The 26082-nt window shown below is 36.1% G+C and overlaps 1 protein-coding gene across 9 annotated transcripts in view; it reads right to left on the bottom strand.

Moving 5' to 3' along the window:
- Positions 1–26082, bottom strand: part of ENAH (ENAH actin regulator) — a 157166-nt gene that overhangs the window by 46131 nt on the left and 84953 nt on the right. For 5 of the 9 annotated variants that reach the window (XM_058533618.1, XM_058533620.1, XM_058533617.1 and 2 more), the window contains exons 4-5: positions 5187–5243; positions 225–309 (exon numbers count right to left, since the gene is read on the bottom strand). In XM_058533618.1, the coding sequence (XP_058389601.1) occupies positions 225–309; positions 5187–5243 (142 nt within the window). The remainder of the gene's footprint in view (positions 1–224; positions 310–5186; positions 5244–26082) is intronic. The other 4 variants (XM_058533621.1, XM_058533619.1, XM_058533626.1 and 1 more) reach the window with 1 other exon arrangement.

Here is a 26082-nt window from a genome sequence, read left to right as displayed (position 1 = left end):
CCGGGGTTCGGATCCCGGGCGCTCACCAACGGACTGCTTCTCCAGCCATGGTGAGGCCACGTCCCACATACAGCAACTAGAAGAATGTGCAGCTATGACATACAACTATCTACTGGGGCTTTGGGGGACAAAAATAAATAAATAAAATTATTAAAAAAAGAAAAATGTTCATACTTTGGTCTTCAGTAGAAAGAAAAAGTACCAATAATAACTCGTGAATTTACCTTCTTTGAATTTCCAATTCTTCTTGTGATGGGCCATTTTGAACTTGGGCAGGCAGTTGTGAATTTTGTCTAGGCAATGTTGGCCCTAAAAAGGGAGGAAAACATTATAGATGAACATTATCTTTATATTTAGCTGGATAGAGGAGATAAAATCATGAGAATAACAAAAAACCATCACATATTTACAAATGTTCCTTCTTTTTGTTTAGCAAAATAAAATATAAGCTTTACATAACACAGAGCAAATGAAAGACTGCAACATAATACTGTCATCATCTCCATAAGGCTTACTTGAAACAAATGGAAAACATCAACAATAAAGGAAAAATAAACATTTATATATGAAGAGCTTGAGTAAATCAAGTGTTTGATGAGCGTCTGAATAGGCACCTAGGCTCGACATTTTCTAACACAATGAGACATTCTCTTTGGGGGACTTATTCATGAAGTGGAGAGGGAGAACGTAAATGAAAAATCAGAATTCAAAAACTCACCTAAATAGAACACTGGAAATGAAAAACAGGAGAGAGAGAGCATGAGAACCTTATCACTAGACTGACGATTGCTAACGCATTTATCAAATTTGCCCAATTTAAGCTGCCATTCTTATTTAACAGCCTGGCATTGCCAGAACTGGTGAAAACAAACATTTGCTAAACTTCCATATACAATTCACCTCCTTATCTTAATTTTTAATGCAACAGAAGTAATCTTAATAACTTTTCATTTGGAGTAAAGAAAAAAAAACAAAGAAAACCAAACCCTGCATTCAAACCAACATGATTCTGTCATGAGAAACTAATGACCATCCATTCCCACATTATCATGTACAATGCAGATCCATTTTTAGCATCTTATAAAGAATGCCACTAATTTATGGGACCTTTTAATGTCATTGGATATAAAAATTAAATGTGTCATAAAATGAGATAAATAAATACTGGGCCTAATATACAATGCCTAGGGTTACAACAGAACAATCTTGAAATCTAACGCAGTAAACAGGAGAATAAAGAAATAGTAGTTATCTTTCACTCTTGGAGAGAAATATATGAGTAATGATATGCTGTACATATTTGTGAAAATTCTAGTGTGCCAGCAAATGCCCCTAGCAGATATTTTGAAAGTGTTCTGTAGACCACTAGTATAAAAAACAGTGAATAAATAAATGCTCTGTGTACTACAGCAAATTCTCGTAATCTATGAGTTAACAGCACAAAGTATCTATTTTATGCTAGTGGAGCAGACTTCACAACTAGAAGGATAAGGTTCATTAGAATGTAATACAGTACTAGTATATCCCAAGGGCAGAAAAATAAACAATTTGGTCTGAACTTACCTACTAATTTTTTCCTCATCTCTTTACACATGTTTTTAGATTAATCATTTAATTTGTCCTCTAAAGACAAATTAGATGACAAACTGCAGTGATATATCTCATTAGATTTCCTAAAAGAGTGCTATTTTGAGAACCACATGAAGGAAATATAAAAATATATTAATCCCATGTAATTAGTAACAACAACAACAACAAAATCAAAAATCTTTTTAAATTAAAATTAAATACCCACTTAAATGTTTACATAAATGAAAATATAACTTGTCTTAGTCAACACACTGGAATTCTTTCCTTCTTCCAGAAATTAACATGATGTGAAAACAGACTGTCATATTAAGCCATACACTAATGCTTAATACTTTACAGGGAAAAGATATCTCATCTCTTCTGGCAGAAGGAGGGGGATATACAAGGTGGGAGGGTAAATTTGAGAAAATATAAACTATTCGGGTGAAGTATTTTATGTATCTAAAGTTATGTGTATCCAAAAATATTAAATGTGAGCATTTAGCATAGGCAACTCACAAGACCCTTATGGTTTAACTATTTTTTTAAGTAATTTTTGTGTATTTAAGTGAAAACCTCATGTTGCTCAAATAATTAAACAGCTGGATGTCAGCTTAGACTTGTTTGGCATCTGTCTCTAAGAATAATGCAATGGCACTACTCACATCTAGGGCAGGCATTATATCTCAATGATAGTATTAAAAGAATTCACCAATTAAAATATACCGATGTCAGTTTTAACTCAAATATATAAATTCAAGAAAAAGATGTCAAAATTTCAACTCAATCCCACTGATTTTATTAAAGAGGTTTTTTAAAAAAAAACTAACAGAAGTTTGACATAAAAAAATCTGAATGAGAAAACAGTATCTTAGCAATTTACAGAAACTATTTTGGACTTTTTAAAAAAAATTTACTCAGCAAACGTTTTAAAAATATGGGCAGTATTTTCTGGCTGATATCATTAATTACAAAAATAATTTGCTACAGTTTATTCACGTAGCTGAGAAGCAAAGAAAAACTTCAAGGAAGACCTTTTTAAAGTAGAGGGAATTTTGATCCAAGAACAACTCTTAAAATTCTTTTCTACATGTTTCTTGGTGATAACAGCCTATTTGTCTTTCCATAGACATTCCTTAAATGGGGGGCAGGAGAGGAGAGAAGCCTTCCCATTGGCATTTTCTCACATCTATATTTAATCTGGTTGTTTTGTTCGTTTCTTCTTCATCAATATTGTCAAGTCACAATAATGAGCACAGTGAAATTCATGTGCTTTTAAAAAATAATATAAATAGACTGTAAGCATTAAATAAAAGAATTCTAGGTCAATTATAAACTTCAGGTACACAATTACATTATTCCTTCTTGTCAAACATTCTACTGGGTTATACAATTGGTAGATTATACCAAAGGCATCACACACAACACGAAGCAGCATCTAAGATTAAGCAAGGCTGTCAGCTGCCATCGTACTGTCTGGAATATGACTATTACTTACTTCACATAGGTCATACTCCTAATTGAGTATCTGTGTTCTCATAGAACACAAAAGAGGTATTTTTCTAACCAGCGAGCAAATGCCAATATTTTAGGAGCATGATATGGTGGTTAACAGCTCTCTTTTGGAACAAAAGAGAAGAAACAAGGGAACCTGCTCTGTTCCAAGTATATTATCATTAAGAACAGTAGCTATTCGAGGGTTAGTTTTCTCTGTTTCAGTACCATGAGCCAAAGACAACGGCAGATCTGAATTTGTCCTGGCTAGAATTCACATAGCAAAGTATGTTAATTACTGTTTCTAACAAAGAAAATGTGTCCATGTCACTGACATGGCATCTTATAAATGATGGAAATCAGAATGGAGTATCTCTCTAAACCAGGAATGAATGGCCATTTCAGTCTTGGCTTCAATATTGAGTTTTGGCTAAAGCTCATTTCACTTAACTGTCACATTTTAATTTTCACAAATAGAGTTTCACACTTAGCCACAGACTATTTAAAAACACAGGACTAAAAGACAAATAGGTGTTATTATACACAATACAATCAAGTTTAAACTTATTAATGTGGTAATCGCAATATTTGTACACAGTTAAATCAATTAAAGGTAATAATGGGGGCAAATCGGCTTTTTAATGCATTATTAAGGTCAAATCAATCTTTTCTCCACAATTGTGTAAACTGTATCTATTATGCTGCATGTGGAACTCAACATGTTATGTAGCAAAGTATAGAACATCAAGTAGGTTTTCAAAAGGAACTAAAGAGTCCTAATAACACAAATACAAATAATCACTCATAGCTAGTTCAAAAGATGGCCTGGAGGATCCCCCAGGAGGAGGCAGAAAAATCAGAAATAAAAGTCACTGATTAAACACTTAATCTGCACTGAGTAATTGTGGAATCTGGGAAGGAGAAGGGGGATTTACAAAGAGCAGCACAATAGGCTCACTGCTCTAACTGTGTCACCTGGAATAATTGGAAAATATAACTTTAGGTGATTAAGAAATACATTAGAATTTTCATTTTTGGAAATTTATAGCATATGCTTCTTTGCCTAGACCAGCAAGTACATAAATTTTAAAATAACTCTCTTTAGAGGTAAATAAACAGTATCAGTCCTACTGAAGAATCACATCAAAAACTCTCAGTCACATGCATAAAGTACATAAACACAGCTGAACTGTTTATGTAAAATTTTAGCAGTCTATCATTTTATAATTTTCTCTCTCAAAATAATCTGGTCAGTCAAGGTATACAGGAGTCAAAAAGGTATATATGAGTCAAAAAAAAAAAGAACCTAAGATTTAAAAGTCACTTTTTGAACTTGGATTTTCAAAACAAAGTTTTAGAGTCAAATGAGGATAAAAGGAACTCAGACAAAGGTGTGTGTGTATGTGTATACATATATAGATATATCCTTGTGTAAGGACAAGGATATGCATGTAACTATCAGCTGTAATTTGGGGTGGCTAAGTGACATATATCTGGTCTGTCCCTGCAAACAATATATATATATGTGCACACGTGTGTTTATGAGAGTAAGTGTGAAAGAACACACTCCATGAGCCTAAATTCACTCCTAAGCCACAGATACCTAAACTACTCAATAAAGGAGCCTGTCGATCAGAAATCAGACTATTAAAGAAGGAATAGCTTTCATCTATCTGCCTCACAACACGTACACCTAAAAATTAATTCAGGTTAAGCAAAAGCTCCCTTCCAATAAGGCACATTCACATTCCCCAAATCATAGCATAAGATGGATCTATTTTTTTCCCTTAAATTCTAAATTAAAAGACTGCTTTCAAACAAAATAGCTAAAAACAAAAATAAACAAACAAACAAAAACCTCTCTCATTCGTGCTGGAAGACGGGAGCAAGAATTCGTTTTTTTAAGATCCCACTTCTAACTAAATCCTCACTAAGAAGCCAACTCAAAAGCTGACCAAACCACCTACACAACCACAACAAATATCACAACATAGGACAGGAGCTGGCTGTATATCCCCAAAAACCACACACCAGACTATGGCCTAAGGAAACAAAGGTTATGGAAATGTGCAAGTCGTATGTACCACAGCTTGAAAAAGGAATGTAAACATAATGTTGCTTACCACAGAAAATACATCGCAAATTAGTGCTGTCCTGGGTAGCAGTAACCTTGCTCTGGGCTGCAACAGACACCTTGGTGTTAGAAGCTTCAAAGGATAGCGGGGCCATCTGAAGAACTGCACATACGCTAAAAGGTGCTTTGAAAGGTTCAAAACGTATTTATACATACGTCCTAGCTAGATCCTCATTCTGGAAGCTCTGGAATTTAACAAAAAACGTATCCTCTTTAACGTAAGCTTTAAAAAAAAAATTTTGTGTGTCATCTTATTTGTGGAAAAACCCTATAGTGAGTCACAGATCAAATGATGCACTTATAGCTTAATTATTTCCTGAGTTACACAATCAGAGAGTGCAACTGATTTACGTCTTACAATTGTATTTTTAAAATAAATGGAGCTGAGGTCTAGGAAGTCAAGATCTATTAGAGTTAATTTCATGATATCTACCCTCTTTACGAATTGCTCAATTAGGAGAATTTCAGCTGAAAAAAATTTAGGGGAAATGCTTAAGATTAACTAAACATGAGATGAGCTCATTTCTACTAGCTGTAAACAACCAAAGCCATTTTAAACAGCCTACAGCAATGAAAGTGTTTTATATTCATTGATGTAAAATAAGAATATTTTCATTTGCTCTTCGCTTTGAAAAATATCAAAACTATTCACTGTTTTACCAACCCACATTTTATTTTTCCTGTTTTTGCAGTACATATATGAGTGTACATATTTGACAAAATCTTATTAAAAATGTGTGGCCACATCAAATAGCCACTTAATATTTAGGTTATCTACATTAAAATTTACCTTAAGTATTAATGAAGTAAATTCTCTTTAAGAGAAAAAAATGAGAAGAAAGTGATAATTTATGAAAAGGGGGGAGGGTTTATATAAAATCAAGGTGACACTCAAAATCAGGGTGGGAAACACAAAAGTAAAAAAATTTTTTAGTAGTACATTAGTGACATTCAAAACTTTACAGCAATAATTTTCTATAAAATCCTAAAGCAATTCTTTTCAGCCTGGGAAAGATTTTCTTTTGCCAATGGCATTAACCAAGAAACAACGAACAGATTAAAAATATACTGACTTAAGAAAGACTACATAAAGGCAAACAAGACAGTGTTTTCAATTTACCCTAAAAGTGTTTCTTTAAAAAATACAATTTATGCTAACTAAAAAAGTTTACGTAGAATCAGAACCAAACCAATTTATATTTAAAGAATGCACATCTGAAAATGGTAATGTCTTAAATAATCAAGAAAATTTTTTATCATTTTTAGAAATTAGATTTAATATCATCCAATTAAGTTTAAATCTTGCTTTAAAAATATTACACAGCAGATATTTTCAAACACAAACAAAATAAATAAGATTGATAAATGTCACCTTTGCTAAGTACTTCCAACCAATCTATTATTATTAAAGTCGCATGCACAATATTTACAGTAATGACATAAAAAAAACCACAGGCATACATATAAACTGTCTACAAAGCTAATTAGATCATTCCAAAGGAGATAAACAATTTAGAAAATTTTCAATAATTATATTTTAAGTTTAAACTTTAAAAGAAAAATCTGTCTTACCGATGTTTGTAAATGACTACTTTTATAAAGCCTTTTTTAAATAAACATGCCTAGGTTTCAGGCTTTACCCTTCAGTTCCTTTAATTCACATTTACATGGGAAAAAAAAACATAAGGAAAATATAAAAACTTACAAGAAAAACCTGAGAAATTATCTCGTCTCTGACAGCAAAGAAATTGCCCCATTCCATTACTAATCATTTTGGCAAGGAGTCATCTGACAATTGTCAGAATGCAGGTAAATCATTATTACTGCATAAGACAAAACGTTTTCAACCCAAAACTCCCAATCTCGTCAGTTTCAACTATTATGCAACATTCTTGCTCTTGGTATCTTTAAGCATTTGCTTTCTACTGACTTTTACTTGGTACCATCACATAAAATACTGATCTAAATTCTGATAAGGTTGCTTGAATTCTACTGCAGTTTGCATTTCCTGAAGATACTAAATTATTCATGCCATCATATGCATAAGGCTAACAGCACTTCCTGCTTAATATTGATGCGATTAACTCTTTCTTCACTCAGCCAAGGGAGGAGGGTGGAATATGAGAGGGAACATTCATCGGCCAGATTGAGTAAATTCAGTAATATGATGATTACAGCATAATTAGTTTTAAGACTAGCATCATATTCCATCTATCGTACATTTTACCTACGAAAAGAACATTTCTCTTTGAGTTAGCCATATTAAAATAGGCTTAGGGCTGAGAGAAATTAGGATGGGCCCTAAAGGAAAGCATGAACTGAGAAGGTTTATATATCAAAAAAGCAAAATTTAACATCCGTATTAGACTTACAGAGAAGAAAAATGGCCACCTCTATCAGCTACGCAGACCTTAAAACAGTCTTGTCATGGTTGTTCATTTATTTCTAATGTAGTTTGTAAAACAGCTGTTCCTCAGGCTTTTCCCCTGGCCTTTTAACATTCTTTACCATTAGGTGTTTTTTCTTATGCGCAGGGAAATGTAGAAACCTTGGGTGAGATTTTAGTAGCAGAAAATGACAGGCTGTTTAGATCTGATCAGCATTACTCTATTTTATTTCTATATATAATTACTAGAGTAGACCCTTAGCATTCATGTTTTTTAACATGAGAGGTTTCCACGATTAGCAGCTAATCCCAAGGCAATTTGTAATGGGGATAGTACCCATCTCAGCATTTTTTCTGAGGATTAAACGAGATGCTTGCTTAAAGCTGGTTTTAATTTGATTTGCACTCTGGAAAGCTGGGCTGCTGAATGAGCACAGCATCAGCACCCAAATTAGCCGTGTTCACACTCCGACCATCAATAAGGCCCCCGGGCATTCCCTCATGATTGCGAAGCTCTACTACATACATTTTAAGAGGGAATGAAAGCAAATGCGTTTGTTTTGTTCTAAGGGATCCAGAATAGAACGGACGAAGACGCTGCAGCGGCTTGGTTGCCTGCGTTCAAAACAACAGATACCGTGGAAATGTAAATCGGTGTAGCCACTACGGAAAACAGTACGGAGGTTCCTCAAAAAATTAAGAAACGAACTACCATGTGATCCAGCAATTCCACTTCCGGAAATATATCCAAAGGAATTGAAAACAGGATCTCAAAGAATTATCTGCACTCCTGTGTTGCTTGCAGCATTATTCACAATGGTCAAGATATGTAAACAATCTAAGTGTCTGTCAACAAATGAATGGAGGAAGAAGATGCAGTGTCTGTATACACAACAGAATATTATTCAGCCATGAGAAGGAAGGAAATCTCGCTGTTTTCGACAGCACGGACAGACCTCGAGGGCATTATGCTACGTCAAATAAGCCAGAAATAGAAAGACAAAGACCACATGGTATCACTTGTATGTGGAATCTAAAAAAGTCAAACTCATAGAAACAGAGAGTAGAAAAGGGTTGCCAGGGGCTGGAAGGTGGGGGAAATAGGGAGAAATTGGTAAAAAGGTGCAGATTTTCAGCGGTAAGATGAATAAGGTCTGAGGATTTCTTGTAAAGCATGGTGTCTATAGTTGATAACACTGTATTGTGTAAGTGAAATTTGCTGAAAGTAGAACTTAAATATTCTCACCAAAAAAAAAGCTGAATATGTGAGGTGAGGTGATGGATATGTTAATTAACTTGAAGGGAGGAGACCTTTCACAACGTATACACATAGCAAATCACCACAGCATACACTTTAAATATCTTACAATTTTATTTGTCAATTACACCTCAGTAAAGCTGGGGGAAAATAATAAAACAGGTACCATATTGCAGTGAATTGTGCTAGGAGACATGAGATTTACAAACGGTAAATTTTATTCAAAGTGATAGCATTTTTAAAATGGCATTTCCAAAAGAATTTCAAATTTTATTTTAAAATATATGTAGTTTTTAATAAAAGAAAATCCTTACACATCTCAGGAAATGGAGCATCATGCATCTATAGCCACACATGAAAAAAATACCATCATATGGAACTCTCCTTTTTTTACTGAATCTTAGGCAAAACTGTATACATGATTGGACTCGCCCACCCCTCTTCGTTTCTTTAATTCTCCCCCAACTTATGGCCTCAAATGCATTTTATTTCCTTCTGAGCAAGTATGAAAACGACTGCTAAGAGTTGATAAACTGCTGATAATTTATTAGGCTTGACTGGCAATAGTCTCAACATGCTCCTCAGTCCAGCATCTCTTTCGTAAACCATTTATTTTTAGATGTGGAATGAAGGACTGCGTCTAGCTAAAGAAACGTGAAGAGTCAACCAGAAGTTGAGGCGCCTTATAATTTACCAATCACGTCATATCTTAATACTTCTAAAGGCAAGAGTAACCAGAGTCCCACATTCATTTCTCAGCTGCTTCTTCCTGAGCACAGATCAAGACCTGTCCATCAAATCACCTTCCCATCCCCTGCCCTTTGTTATTAAGTATATGCTCAGAGAAAACACCACATTCAGGTAGAATGCTACTTTAACAAACATGATGAGCTTATTACTGGAGTACATGTTAACTCTTTAACCAGTGCTGTTATCTATTCAGTTACACAAACCAGACATCTAGGGTCCTCCTCACCCCTTCCTTCTCTTATTACTACCATTTAACCAACTTCCACGTCCTGTTAATGCAACCTCCTCACTTCTCTCTCCAAACTATCTCCATTGCCAGTGTTCATGTTCCATGATCTCTTATTTAGACTAGTGGTTTTCAAAGTGGGATACATATATCCCAGAATGCTAAACATACAGTGGGGTGGGAAAGAAAATGGTAGCACCTATTTCTGTTAATTTTTTTCTCACTCTTTTTACATTTCTATTTTTTTATGTTTTATAATGTATGCAGTATGTCAACACCAAAGTAAATATACATAAACTATAAACGCACATGTATTAGGAGATAAGCTCAAAAATTAAGAGACCACCAGCCTAGGCTACTACAATAGCATCATCTAATTAAGCTGCCCATTCTAATCTTGGTACCTCTCCCCTTCATACTTTAGTAACTAATCATACTTCAGCAACTAAACCAGATCAAATCATCTCCCTTAGTAAAATCTCTTCTATTGCTTCCCACTGTTCTTAAGATAAATATCAAAATCCAGTGTCTTCTCCCCATAATGTGATCACTGCCTATTTCATCCAATTAATACTTTGTCACTCTCGATGCTCCAGGTACACTGGTCTCCCAATTTTTCGAATGTGCTATATATATGCTCCTCCCTCTGCAGGGCCTTTTTCACACATGCACATGCCTTCTGCCCATGATACTCTTCTCCTGGTCAACTGGTATGCCTCCTTTTGCACTAATTAGAACTTTATGGCGGTCAACACTCAATTGGAGTTACTATTAGCCCCGAGACAACCAAGATAATTATTTCTTCCTCTTTCACCAGGAATTCTTACTTCATACTTTAAGTTTTATTACATATGTTTTTTCCTATCAACCACGTCAAAAAATTTGAAAGGAGATAATAAGCATAAATATAAAATTACACAATATCAAATTTTCTAAGAACTATGAAGAATCTGTTTAAAGACTCAGGGTAAAGTTTTAATACAATATTAAAATTAGGCAAAGTGGTCCAAACTTATATTGGACAAGAAAGAAAGTGGGAGATAGACAGAAAATAGATCTGTGACAGCCTACAAAATTGAAGTTTGGAGGGAAAATGATAAAGGCACCCAACTCCATGGGCAAGGCTCATTTGGGGGAGGAGGGTCGCATTCAATGATATGAGGATATCTCAAATCATTTCTAAGGAAACTCACACAATTTCACTCCCTCGTCCACATGTAAAGAGCTGAAACTCTTTTAACCAAGAAAAGTATTTTCATTTAAAAATATAGTACAGAGGGACCGGCCCCGTGGCTTAGTGGTTAAGTGCATGCGCTCCGCTGCTGGCGGCCTGGGTTCGGATCCCGGGCGCGCACCAACGCACCGCTTCTCCGGCCATGCTGAGGCCGCGTCCCACATACAGCAACTAGAAGGATGTGCAGCTATGACATACAACTATCTACTGGGGCTTTGGGGGAAAAAATGAATAAATAAAATTTAAAAAAATAAATAAATAAATAAATAAAAAATAAAAATAAAAATATAGTACAGAGACTTTCCAAGACCATGTCTGTTCTTTTCTACTTTTGTAAGAGAAAAATTAAGAGAACCAAATAAGTATGAACTTTCTAAGGTAATGCACCTGGGTGTAGAAAAAAAATGAAGGCAGAGAATAAACTTCAGAGTTGCACAAATTGGTAAAGCATTCATTCTATTTACGTTCAATTTGGCATAAAAAATTACTACACAATTCTGCTTTACACAATCTACCACATTTTAAAATGTTGACTTTTTTTAAACTAAACAATCTGAGGAAGGCTTTTGGCTTGAGTTTTCATCTCTTTATTTAAAAAATGTTAAGCTTTTAGTCATTTCTTTCACTGTACACCATACTCATACAACTTTAAAACAAGACAACCAATTGTTAAAACAAGAAAGTCAATTGCATGCCTGCATACATGAACACCATGCTTTTTACTATGATTTACTTTTCAAACTGCCATGCTACAGGACGTATGAACCTTGAAAAAATTACGCCAAGTAAAAGAAGCCAGTCCCAAAAGACCACAAGTTGTATGATTCCACGTATATGAAATGTCCAGAATAGGCAACTCTATAGAGACAGCAAGGAGATCAGTGGTTGCCAGGAGCTGGGAGGACCCAGGGAGTGGGGTAAGGGTGGGGGTGGTGGTGATGGCTTAAAGGTACAGGGTTTCTTTTTGGTGTCATGAAAATGTTCTAAAATTGACTGTAGTGATAGTTGCACAACCCTGTGAATATACTACAAATCAGTGAATTGTACGCTTTAAATGAGTAAATTACGGTTATGTGAAGCAAAGCTCAATAAAGCTGCTATGGAAAAAAAATGTTGGGCTTGTGTTCCTCATCTCAGAATTGTTTATAACACAAAGTTGAAAATATGTCAACGCCTATTACTTTTCCATTATGGAAAATATTGAAGGTGATTACCTCTGGGCGGTGGGATTTTAGGTATTTTTACTTTCTTCTTTATGCTTTTCTGTACTGCTTAAATTTTTATAATAAGCATATGACTTTTTAATCAAGAGAAACAACGTACTCGCACTTGAAAAACAAAACGCAGTGCTGGAAATCAGAGTTCTACTCCCAAATGCAGTCCTTGTTGGGCGGAGCTCTAAGGGGCTGGAGCTTCTGACGAGAGAACTGGATGTCAACAATGAAGGAAGCGCCCCCATTAATAACACCACTGTGACCCCAAGTGTCTGGAGGGATTGAGAGCCGGGACCTGGACGCCCTCTCCAACACCACAGCCGGTTGGGGAAAGCACACGGCAGGGCCTCTGCCATCAGGCTGTGGTTCAGGAGCAATCAAAAAGCAAAGGCATTTCTTAGGTCGTGACTCTGAATACGCATCCACTCAGGATGGTTCAGGGAAAACCAGGACAGCTGTCCCCTCCTCCAGGGAACTCGACTGCGCTCGCCCTTCTCTTTTTCTCTGCACAAGTCATGATACTTCACACCGAAACCAAGAAGCAGCTTCTCTCTAAAACCACACAGGACAACTAACACATAAATGACAAGACTGTCCAAACTTACTTTTTGAAATTCAAAAATATGTAAAATTTTATTAAAAGAACAGTTTTGTTGAATACATAAATAATTAAACTGGGCTTGTTTACCTCACATGGAGTTTATTCAATAGAATTAAGTTTAAGTAAAGTTATTGGTGTGGGCTGTCAGCAAGGACATAAAAATAAACTTGTTAACATCATTAACTTCAGTCTCCGAAATGTAATTATATCAATAACAATACATATCTTTATTTCACTGCTCTGCAAAAAATATATTGTCTCATAAGTAGTAGGCTATAAATGCTGGTATGCCAATTCAAACCTGATGGCATGTTGTTCAAATGAAACATCAATATATTCAGGGAAACAAAGAAAATGAAAAAAGCCATCATCTATGTTGCCAAACTTATAAAAAAAAAAAGGAAACTTTAAATTAGGAGTGTCATGTTCCCCACTCTTAAGACTCAATAAATGGTACTCAATAAAGTACTTCTTTTTCAGGAAAACTGTGCACAAAATACTTATTAACATACTTTAAATAATATTTTTAGTATTTTAGTTCAACCTATATGAGCTTATATTATTCTATTTTCTTCATTAGACATTTTCCACGTTAAATCTTAGTCTTTTCCCACTCATCCTCTAAATATAAGATATAAAAGCAGCAGCAATTCACTGTTATTTAAAAACAAAACGAAACGGGGGGGGTAGGGGGGGACGGACGGACTTCAATATCAGTAAGAGCCCAGTTATAAAACCCCAGCACCAACTGGTGGAGCTTAAGATCTTTCCAGTGTATTACATGACTGATGAATTATTACTCTATATTATCTACTTAGAGTCAGCTGTCTGCCTCACTAGACTTCAAGATGCTCAAAGGCAGTAACTGTGCCATATTCATCTTCCTGTTACCAGCAACCAGCATAGTGCTTGGCACACAGTGATAAATTTGGTTAACTACACTGGTTTTTTACAGAACTGATGCAACTTCACTGAAGGTATACTACGTGCTAGCTGTATTCCAGGTACCTCTACATACACCCATCCATCTAAGTAATGCAAATGGTAGAGACTAACTATGAGAATGAATGGATCTGTACATAATTTTATAATAAAGGAGCAGGAGAAATACACAAGACCCGAAATATTTAAACAAAAGTCAGGGAAATAAAATTGTCTTTAGGGCCGGCCCTGTGGCTTAGCGGTTAAGAGCGCGCGCTCCGCTACTGGCGGCCCGGGTTTGGATCCCAGGCGCGCACCAACGCACCGCTTCTCCGGCCATGCTGAGGCCACGTCCCACATACAGCAACTAGAAGGATGTGCAGCTATGACACACAACTATCTACTGGGGCTTTGGGGGAAAAAAAGGAGGAGGATTGGCAATAGATGTTAGCTCAGGGCCCGTCTTCCTCAGCAAAAAGAGGAGGATTAGCATGGATGTTAGCTCAGGGCTGATATTCCTCACAAAAAAAAAAAAAATTGTCTTTAACTAAAAAACAACATTTATGTGGATGGGGAAGTCCTCCCTTCAAAGCCTAATCCAATATAATGTAAAAAAAATAACCCAGAAAATCTTTATCTGAAGCTTTTAATGGACTGTAAGGTTGGGATCATACAAGCTTCCAGGAAAAAATTACCTCTTTAAAAAGCAAGAAAGGGGCCGGGCTGGTGGCGTAGTGGTTAAGTTGCCGTGCTCCGCTTTGGTGGCCCAGGGTTCGCAGGTTCAGATCCAGGGGTGCAGACCTATGTACCACTTATCAAGCCATGCTGTGGCAGGCGTCTCACACATAAAATAGAGGAAGATGGGCAGGGATGTTAGCCCAAGGCCCATCTTCCTGAGCAAAAAGAGGAGGATTGGCAACAGATGTTGGCTCAGGGCTAATCTTCCTCTCACACACACACACACACACACACACACACACACACACACACACACAAAAGCGAGGAAGAGGCCTATCCTTAGCCACTTCCCAGAATGAAGAAATTCACGTGAAGACAAGTTCTTTCCCCAAGCCTTAGACCAAGAACCATCAGAAGGCAGGGCGCAAGAGCCATAATAAAGAAAGGGGTGCCTTTAGAAAACAAGAGGTGCCTTTAGAAAGGCCATCTGGCTGTATCTCCTCTGGCAACAACCTTATGCTGCACTTGTTTTTAAGCAAGTCAAGACCACAAGGCAGCTGCAGGGACTGTATCATTACTATTCACAGGAAGATGAAATGCACAAGGAACACTCGTGGGACCTTGTTCAAATTCATACCTTAATGGATAAACGGGTAAATGCTGGCAGAGAAATAACTGCTGGGCTAACTGACAATACAGAAATATCACAGAGTCCTGAAACCCTAGTTCTTGCCTGGGATGTGATACTTGAAAATAAAACTTGTACTATCCAAACTGAGGCAAAAGTACCTATTTAAGAGAGAGAAGACATAACTTAAGCTGATTTCCCAAAAGAATAGTAATCCTTTGAAACTTTCTAAGAACAAAATTCTAGAGACTCAAACATCTATTCATGTAAACAATACCATAAATTACTATTATTGCATTAAATATACTTGAGAGCTGTTTATATATTACAACTTAGTCCAGATTAATAAGATTTTAGCCTACATTAAAAAAAATATATGTATTTGTCTTTGGCCTTCAGCAGAAAGAGACACTGAATAATTTGATCTCCACATGCAGATAAAATCTGCTAAAGATGTCACTGTATTAGCACTGTCACTAACTTTGGTTCTGCCAAATTTATTTATACAGTCCAGAAATAAACAGTTTAAAGCGTTTTGAAAAAAGTAAGTCCAATAATGGTGAAAGGAACAGAAAGTGCAAGGATCTGGATGCAGGGGAGTGTGTTTACTTAACGCAGAGTCAAGAGGATCGAGAGTCATGTTAAGGAGTCTGTACTTTATTCTAAGAGCAATGGAGAGCCACTGCAAGGTTCTTTGGTACACAAAACAGTAGGTATGCAAAAATCCACCCAATCTCCTGTTAATATAAAGTTGATCCCAAATATCATCTGCAGAAGAGACTAAAGACTCATTTCCTGAGAATTAATGTCACTCGTCCAAGTCAATATCTTAAAATTGGGAATGTATAATTCTAACGCTTAAAGAAACTTTTAAACCCACGGGAACCAGTGACTCTAAATCTGAATGAGACAAAGTAATTCTTTGTGTTTAAGCATAGTATTACCACAGTAAAGATCAGGACAGTATTTGCAAAGGAAACTCCTTAATAAAAATGTATTTCTTTCTATATGAATGGCACCGTCATTGTCAAATATCCCTGAAAACTTCCAGAAAACAGAAGTTATTTGTTTTCTAGTATGAATCATCTCAGAAATTGCAAAAGCCCACAGAAACAGCAGGTCTACCTTATAAAAATTATTTTTGGTATCTTTATATGAGCAGCATGCTATATTTGCTTATTCCACTTCCTAATTACCACTCTGTACCACTCACGGCACTTACACTGCCTTGCAGATACTTCTGCCCACGCCCTACCTTCTCTACACAATTAACAGCCCCTAAGGTCAGTAATTTTGAATTATTCATTTTTGTTTCTCTGATAACATGTAACATAGCACCTTATTAGGAGTACAAATAATGCAGCTCACTGTGGCTTCTCTTCTTTTAGATTATGAGATCATCTACCTCTTAGGAATGTTTTATGGATTAATGAAACAATGTCACAGTATTCTTTACATACAAAATACTGATTTCAAAGATACCACTACTCAACAGCATCTTCAGAAGACTGATTAGAATTTTTCTACCTTGCCTAGATCATAAAAACAGGAACGCCCCATGTTACTTCAGAGGCATTGCACCAATGTGCACACGGCTCTTCGCTGAATATAAACATGGACAATCCAAGGGTACACCATCGCGCTTACAGACTGATGAAAGCACGTCCCAAAGTGAGCTGTAAACACTGTGCAGCAGGTCTGGCTGCCACTGTGTGCTGTGACTGCTCAGCAGAGTAGACGAGGTTCCCTGCAATTCAGTTCTTACCATCAGTGGACCACAAGATAAGATTCTCCTCTATTAAAGCTTCTTCCCACCCCCTGCATGCTGTTTAAAGATGAAAAAGTCCTCCTACAAAAAAGTATCAGAATTTTTGTGGGAAAATGCTTCTCCAATTTTGGGGCAACAAGTATGATTAAAATTTGGGAATGCAAGTAAAGCAATCGTATGCAAATTACTATTTTCATGCAGGAAAACATGCAAATAATCATAGATGACGCCCTTCCTCAGATCACTGCAGTACCATTAATTAAATTCCAAGCTTATTATAAAACAAGCCTGGAGAGAAATGAAGTCACCAGCTAGACCTGCACCAGACAATACACTGTAAGATGAACAGGTGCCAGAGAAGCAGAGAAATAAGAATGAGAGGCAGACAGGATATAGTGTCTGTCTGACAACAAACTTCAGGCGAAAACAAATTCTTATAAGATTATAAAATTCAGACATCACAAAAATCATATCTGTCTCTGTTAGTCATTTAATCATTCCCACTTTGGAGCAGGACAAGCTATCCTAAGTCCCACAACGTAAGACTAAAATCGTGCTCACGAAAAACGCAACGTTAGACCTGAGTTATGTCAAGCCAAAGCAGCTTTCCCAAACAGCTAGTAAAATCAGGAACTTAAAAGTCACAGAAGTATATATTTTAAAATTATATTATTATAAATAATAATTCACGTTATATCAATATATAATAATTCATATATTATAACATAACTGTGAAAAACCACAAAAAGAGAAAATCACACAACGAGAAGTCACAAATGTACCAACAGAAGAACCCGCATTCTTAAGAAGCAGAGCTGGAAACAGCAACAACGGTTACTGCTGCTGGACAGATGATGGTTACAAATCTAATCACCGGGCAATGTTCAGAGATTAAGCAGGAATAAGGACTACCAGACACACATTTTCCCTTTCCTTGATAGATGATGATGATGATAGGAATTAGGCAAATTCCCACTTTTAAACGTCCAGCCCTCCATGAAGTCTTCTTCATGGAGAAGAGAGAAGATGACAAACAGGAAAGGAGGAGATAATTATGAGAGGAAGAAAGGTTTTTCTGTTATAGGCAAAGCTAGGCTTAACATGAAACAGACAGAAAATACGGAATAATAAATTCTCATCCAATAGACAATCTCATTCAACAGATGATTTCTTTGCTAGGCTGCCTGGAAAAGATAAAAAGACATTAGAAATTCTGTTCTCAGTCAGTAGCTCTCCCTGATAAGTTAGGGCAGCATTTCTCAAAAGTTTTGGTCATGTGACCCCCTCATATTCTTAAAAATTACTGAAGACTCTGAACAGCTTTTGTTTATGTGGGTTATATATATATCATTATTTACTGTATTAAAGAACTTAGTTTTCTTCAGGCTGAATTTCTAGTAATTCATTTAAAAAATAATTAAAAAGCTTTATTACTTTAAATTAAAAGCTTTATTATTTTAACTAACTTCCTTGGACTCAACATGTTAACATAAATGACATTTTTATGAAACATGATTATTTTCCAAAACAAAAAAATTATTTTCCAAATAAAAAATGTTAGCGATTAGAATGACGGTTTTAGATTTTTACAAATCTCTTTAATGTCTGGCTTAACAGAAGACAGCTGGACTATTTTATTTGCTCTTGTCTTCACCATGCTGCGGTATGCTGTTCTGGTTGAAGCATAATGAAGAAAAGGGAGTGCTTTACAGACCCCCTAAGAGGGTCTAGAAGAGGATCTCCAAGGGTCCTCAGACCACACTTTCTGAATCCCTAAGTCAGTGTTTTAAATTCAAGATTTCTGATTCTGCATCTGGGTTAGCCCAAAAGAAAATGAGAATATGGAAAACAACCAAGCAGACAGTAATCCAGGCATTAATCCCTCTAATGAGGAGGAGGTTTGCAAACTAAGAGGAGTACCTACGATTAACATTCATTCAAACTTTTCCCAGTGACTAAGAATTAGATATGGAATAATTTCAAGTATTAACCAATATAAATATTAGCAGATAAAGCTATACTGAACAAATGAGAAAGATCTGATCTATAAGTAATTCTCACTTTCATTAATCCATAGTCATTTTCTGGTCCCGATCCCAGCCCAGAACTTCAAGGTAGTTCTTGTGGGTGAATGAGAGATCAGAAAACAGAAGTGTAAAGAGAGGCCAAGGGAAGGAACAGAAGAGAACCTGTCTTCCAAGAGAATCTGGCCTTAATGCATCCACTGTAGGTAAAGAATGTGCCCAGAAAGATCAGTCACCCAAATCATTTTCCATAGAACTTAATTCTCTCGTGGAACCCTGGTTGGGAAAGGCCAGGAGAGAAGCTGAAAATGGACGCTGCGAGGTGTAATGAGTTGGGCATAGGAACAAGAAGCCTAATTCAGTAGCTCCCAACCTTTTCAACAGCTAGAAACCCGTCATTATTTTAACTAACTTCCTTGGACTCAATATTTAGAGTGAGCATGTCCAAAGAAACTATTTATCATCCCTCTTTGTTCTTTCACAAGTAATCAAAGATATAATTGGCCGTGTGCAATTCAGGTACTAGAACTATTTAAACTTTTCTTATCAGTATCTGGCACAATCACAAGTTCCTGAAATGTCAACAACTGTTCATTAGAACTTGTGATTGGTTTCAGATAAGTCTCTCTACAAACAGATATTGTAACATATCTCAGCCCCAAACAAAGAATCTCAATATTTGAGTTAGGAGGAATAACCCTATGGTGGGAATGCACGATGCACACTGTTTATTCAGCTTTCCAAAACACTGAGAATGATCTCAGAACTACTTCCGTAGTTCTGTGGGCGCCAAGTTGAAAATCACTGCTCTAATCCAAACAGAATTATCTCCCAGGAAAAGGACATTCATATATCACATGTATGCTAACTCTGTTAATAAGTTACTAAATGGGGTGCTTAACATATTCATACTCTAATTTCACTTTAATGTCTAATTAAGAAACTAATGAAGTTTCTTTTGCCATACTGTGAGCTCTTTAAAGACAAAACTGTATCTATGTACCTTTCTTTCTAAAACCTGGACTCAGGTTCACAGTAAAAATTCAAACATGCTGAACTATATTTTCATTTTTCACCTCTTTCTCCCAAACTACTGATTTTCTTCCTATAGCAGAAATAATTTTAGGTACCACATCATCTACAAATATGATACTGTCCCCGAGATCTCTATTGTTGTCATGTGAAAACGGGTAGCCAGAATTCTCTTTTAATGGAAAAAGTTACCTAAAGGGACGAAGTACAACACTTCAGTATTGGTTTCCTGTTTAAACTCACCTGACTCCATCCCTGTCTCTCTCTCCTATTTGAATTTTTTTCTCTATTCTTACTATTTCCGCCTCCACTCAGCAACTCAATGCTTGTCTCACAGCCTCCAGTAGCTCCCTTTTCAAACCACTGCTGGCTTTCTCAAGTACAGCTTTGTTCACATTATTCCACTTGCTCAAAAACTTACACTCAATCTCCATCATCCAGAGCTCTCAAAGGCTCTTCTTGATCAGACCGACCTTTCTGACTTTATTCCCACCAGGCCCGGCCTGATACAGGCTTTCCTCCTCATCTCCCCATGCCTACATTCTACCCACCTTCCCAACTCAGCTCAAAAAGCCATCTCATCATCAATACTTTCCCCAGCTGTTCCAGTGAAAACAAATCTCATTACTCTTCTTATAGCCATATACGATTTTATCTGTACCTCAATCATGACTTTGTCTTTAGGATTATACTTGTGTCTTATCTCCTTTTCAAGAGTAGAAGAGTCCTTGAGGACGAGACTTGAGACTAATTTCCCCTTGCATACAGATGCACTCAAATGATACATGCAGTAATTAATTTTCTTGGGGAAAAAATATAACAAGATAGGCCTTTAATGGGCAGTCAAGACAAAGAAGAGGTTGGAGAAAATTTCAAAGTCTCTCTACCACTTTTTCTCTAAGTTAATCTACACAGTAGAATTTTCTATGTATTTTAAAATGTTGGCATTCAAAAATAACATTTTATGGTTTAATAACACTGATGTCTTTATCTCATTTAATTCCCATAATGCTATCCTAACACAGGTATTCTCATAATCCACACTTTATACATAAGGAAATAGCTTTAGAGAAGGCAGCCTGTCACCAGAGGGAGCGATAAGCCCGGAGTCTTTTGACTCCAAGTATAAGTTCTTTCCACTAAATCACAATAAAAGACCTTAAAATTTTACTAAAAACTTAAAACAAAAAGTAAATGAAAGTTCTTCTCTTCCCTACTTTCTCACCCTAAAGTGACTTCTCTCAAAAGCCTTTTAAAATATGCTTTGAAGATCTTGAATTGCAAAGCAGAGACATGTAATAAAAATGGCCTAAAGGTCAGAAGACCCAATTCCACTTGTGCCTCCCTTTCTACATATGTACGACTTCAGGGAAGTCCCACCTCTCCACGTCAATCTTCCTAACTGGAAATGGGAGTGCCAGTACCGACAGACTAAGCTCACGTTATTGTGAAGATGGTGAATCTATCAATGGGGAAGACTGTGGAAGATGTAAGTATGAGAGGGAAGCAGTACACGACAGCACTCACGAAAAGACTGCCCTACCACCCAACCCTCCAACCTGTTACTCCTCTAATCCCAATGAGCATGCTTTATCTGTTTCAAAACGTTACTTCTCCAAGACGATTAGCTGATGTAGGAAAGCTGAAAGTGAAAAACACTGTCCAAGATTACCTTTCGGATCTTTCCAGGTCCAATTTTATCTGATTCTAAGAAGGCATTAATAAAGTGCCCCAAATGCCTTACGGCCAGAACCAAATGTGTTATCCACCGCCCAATATTACCATTCTCTTCCTCTCCATCTCCGGTTAACAGTACCACCTTCACCAGCGGTCCAAACTGACACATCTGGTAATCACGTCATAACACCATTCTTTCTGGCCCGTCCATTACATCTCACTGACGTAGTGGAAAGAGGATGAATTCTAAAAGTACATCTGGGTACAAACTCCACTTATGCCTCTGTCTAGGTGTGGGCCCTTGGGCCAGTCCAGTGACCTTCTGTAAACCCCAATCTCCTCTTTAAAACAAGGATAATACCACCAACTCTGCAGGGTTGTTATAAAGGTTATCAGTAATACAAGTGCCCAATCAGGATCTGGCACACAGCAGGTACCCAATAAACAGATCATTATTCCTGCCTCAGAAGTGCTTTACAGACCACATGAAGACATGAGGAGAAGGCGAGAACAATGCCTTGACAGGTACAGCAGGCACCAAATAAAAGTCTGTCACCTCCTCTTCACACTGCTCCTTTCCTCTTTCTACTACGTCACTTTAGGCCTCATCTTTCTCACCAATCTCATTATAACACCGTCCTAAACTGATCTCCATTCTTGTCACATGCTCACCAATCCATCACATGTCCTAAAGCACAAACCTGATGACATCAAACATTTATCAGTACCCTCAATGACTGTACCGCCGACCCACATCACAATATGCACACTCCTCAGCAAGAACACAAGGCCCTTCCCAACCTTTCCAGTCTTAGCTCTTGTGACTTCCCTCTCCCCACATAAATTCTCATGCCCAAGCCACAGCATTGCCTATCTGTTGTTTCCCAACTGCTCCATGCTCTCATGCCTCCAAGCCTCTCTTAGAATTCTCTATCACAATGAGGCATACTCATTCTTCAGAACATACATAGCTGAAACACCATCTTCTCTTCAAAGCTTTCCTTGACCCTAGAATTTTCTTTGGTATTCCAAAGGCCTTTCTGAATACTTAAGTCACATTTCATTCACAAACCATTCTAATTTTGCTAACCTTGTTTCTAGTAGCTCCAGCCCAACCGTGAAATCCTGGAAGGCAAGGGATGGGCCTTATGTTTGTATTATTCCCAGTGCCTAGCATATTACCTGTGCTCAAAACACATTTGATAGTTTTTGTGATATAACCTTAACACTGCTCCCATGAATATTAATATTGGCAGTCTGGAAGACTGAAAAATAAAAATGTCACTGTAAACATAAAATAGTTCTAGAAACTTGTTGAGATTTTTAAAAATCCAATTAATTCTAAAACATATCTCAAAAAGATTTAAAAAATGCTGAGATAAAATTCATACAAATGCTCATGTTGGAAGGTATATCAGGCCAAATTATCAGTAAGAAAAAATGAATGGGATCTAAATATTTATAAATATTTATTTATAAAATCTAAAGAAGATTTCAAACATGAGGACTCCTTGACTATGTTCTTATTTTTAATAGAGATAAAATCTAGCAAAAACAGTCTTAGTTAATGGCAAAATATTTTAATCTTGGTTGAGTAGAACAAAATCTTACTGGCTAGACATATGGTTTTCCTTTTAAAAAAAACAGATTTAAAAAGTTATCTTCTATTTTCAAATGACAAATTTTTTTCAAAAGGAAACAGATTGGGCAAATTTACCTCTATCAATCATCATAAGCACTGACTTTATATTTTATATAATTTATAACTATTATCTGCAGAACTGCTATAAATATACTTAATAATACAGAAATTAAAAATATCAGTCTGGATAATGCACTTTGAAGGTACTTGTTTAAAACTGAGTCCATCTCCACTTGACAGAGGAACACAACAAACTGTAGCATTTGGTATAAAAGGAGGAGCACTAATTCAACTCTTGTTCTAAAATGTTAGAACATGTGACTTGTGCTTTTTAAATTCCAAATATAACCCACTGTATTTAGCACCTCCTGTACTTTCCAGTATATTAGATAATTGCACACCAAGCTAAAAACAAAATAAAGGAAAACATTCCTGCCACCCACCCTTTTCATAAAAGAAATGGAAATATGAAACACACAGAGAACACCTTGTAAAGGTCAGTATGACTAGCCCCTAAGAAAGCTGTTTTTTCTTCATTTAAAAAATTTGTTTGAGGATTTAGAGGACTTGGGGGGCAACAGACACAAGAAGGGAAAACTGTGTGATTATTGGTCTTGGCAAAAAAGATGGGTTAGTAATTTTCAAATCCTGCTCTGGAGAACCACATAGGTGCCTTGGTGGCTCTGGGCTCTCGACCCCCAGATTAATCAGAGAAGTTCCGTTTTTGGTCTGTTTATGGACTGAGCTTCTGAAAAAGATTTTGTTTGAACAAAAGTGTCCATACCTTAAAAAGTCTGAAAATCACTAAGAAGGTTTAACCAATATTCAATGGATAATATTGGTATTAACATCCAATAAACAAAAAAAATAAACAAAAGTATTCAATATGGAAAAATGGTTTTAAAAAGTGGTGAAACATTAAGAAGTAGGAAAGACTAATAATATCTGTAGTTGCTTTACCTTTATGAATAAAAGTTTGCTTCTTTTGCTTCTGATCAGAGGTTTATTGGGTATATTGTTTGTTTAAGGAGGGGACATGCAAGTTAAGCTTTTTCAACTTGGTTTTGGCAGGAAGACAATAGATGGTTTTAGCAAGGAATTGGCTGTGAACCCAAAGCAAACAGCTGTGGAAGGGGAAGATACGTTCAAGATGAGAGGCGACATTATGGGATGTGTTTGCTTAGGTGGATGGAAGGGGGCCCGCTAAATAATACTGGGGTGGGGTACATAGCTATCCTACTTTGGAGATCTACAGAAAAAATCATATCCTTTCCCAAGGACACCTCTGATTCCCCATCTAAATCCTCCCAGGCCTCCACTTCCAAGCCAATTAATAACTGCCATCAAAAATCAGAAATTACTGTTTAACTACAGTAATTTATGAAAAGTCATTTTCTAAAAAAAATCAGACTATAAAGAACATCAACCATTTTATATGCTTGTTTTCTCTGATGAAAAAGCTATAGAACCAAAAGCCTCTTCAATGACTTGGGCTATGATGCAAGGAGATGGCTAGGATGGACCAACTTCCTCCACCATTCTCTCTCTTTCCTTAGCTGAGATTGTGACAGAGAAGAGAATCAAGTTTCAATATCATCCAAGAAGAATCTATGAAATTTTTTTGCCTTACCAAAATGCTTCTGTAGCTAGTGAGATGATGAGCAATTTTCCCCTCTGCCAAACTTTTTATAATGTGGAAATTACAACAGAGAATGTAATTGAGTCTCTGCACACTAAGACTCAATTTCAATAAGAGCAAGGTCAGAAGAAAAAACACTAATTAGCATTTGCATTTTGAAAGCAAACTATATGACTACACACTGATAAAAATAATCCTTTCCATTTGGTTAAAAAAAAATTGATGCAAGATGAACAATAATTTTAATCACTTTAAATTAGTAACATTTAGTTCCTAATATCAGTGGATACTCTTTTGAAGGTTTAGAAATAAAAATAATGCTAGTTTGTTCCAAACAAAGAGAAGCCAAATGTTACGGGCATATGTATACTCTCTAAACTTGGTCCTTTACCTATTTATTACATAGTTGATCTATTTAATAAGATATCAAGAACCACAATCCTAGTTTCTTCTCTATGGTAAAACTACGGTGATAACAGCAATTCTATATCTAAAACAGAATACCAATAAAATACTGGTGCCTGCGAGAAAAATACAGTGACTTAAAGAGACGATCTACATACAAGACTGTACATACAGGCAGACTTTTCTATGCTATTTTCTGGACTTACTGACAAACTAGGAGTAGTGCCAGCAGTTCATTTTCTCAAAATAGATAAGATATGAGAGCTATGTACAAATTATTTATAGAGATATTAAATTCCTCAAAAGAAGATCTAATATAAACCATCTATAGGCGTAACAACATAGTTTCGGCAAGATTTCAAAATGTCTTCTTGCTCTGAAATTCATATTTGAAATAGACTAACACATGGGCGAGATGTTTCAATTCTTTTTAGAGTAAAGCAAGGTATAAATAAAATTTAACATATCTATAACTGGTTTTAAAATTCTATACCTTCAACAATATATCAAATTTTAATCTATTTAAGTCCTTCTTAAAATAAATAAATTTTGTATATAGCATATTTATATCATCAAGATCACTACTAAATGCACAACAAAGGCAAGAATAATCATATTTGTATTATTTTATATACAACATTTATTTTCTGATTCTAAAATCTATCTCCCCAAAGAGATAACCACACACTGGCGTATTTCTTTTTCTACTTTTTCAACCAAAACAAAAACAGAGTTCATCTCTGACACATATACAGTTTTAAATTCTGGGTTTTTTAAAAGTGAATTATTTCTACATATCTTT

This window comes from Diceros bicornis, chromosome 38 (assembly GCF_020826845.1).
Source record: "Diceros bicornis minor isolate mBicDic1 chromosome 38, mDicBic1.mat.cur, whole genome shotgun sequence".
Classification (NCBI taxonomy): domain Eukaryota; kingdom Metazoa; phylum Chordata; class Mammalia; order Perissodactyla; family Rhinocerotidae; genus Diceros; species Diceros bicornis.
Note: the sequence above shows the minus strand (reverse complement) of the source record. Positions and strands in the feature narration are given on the sequence as shown.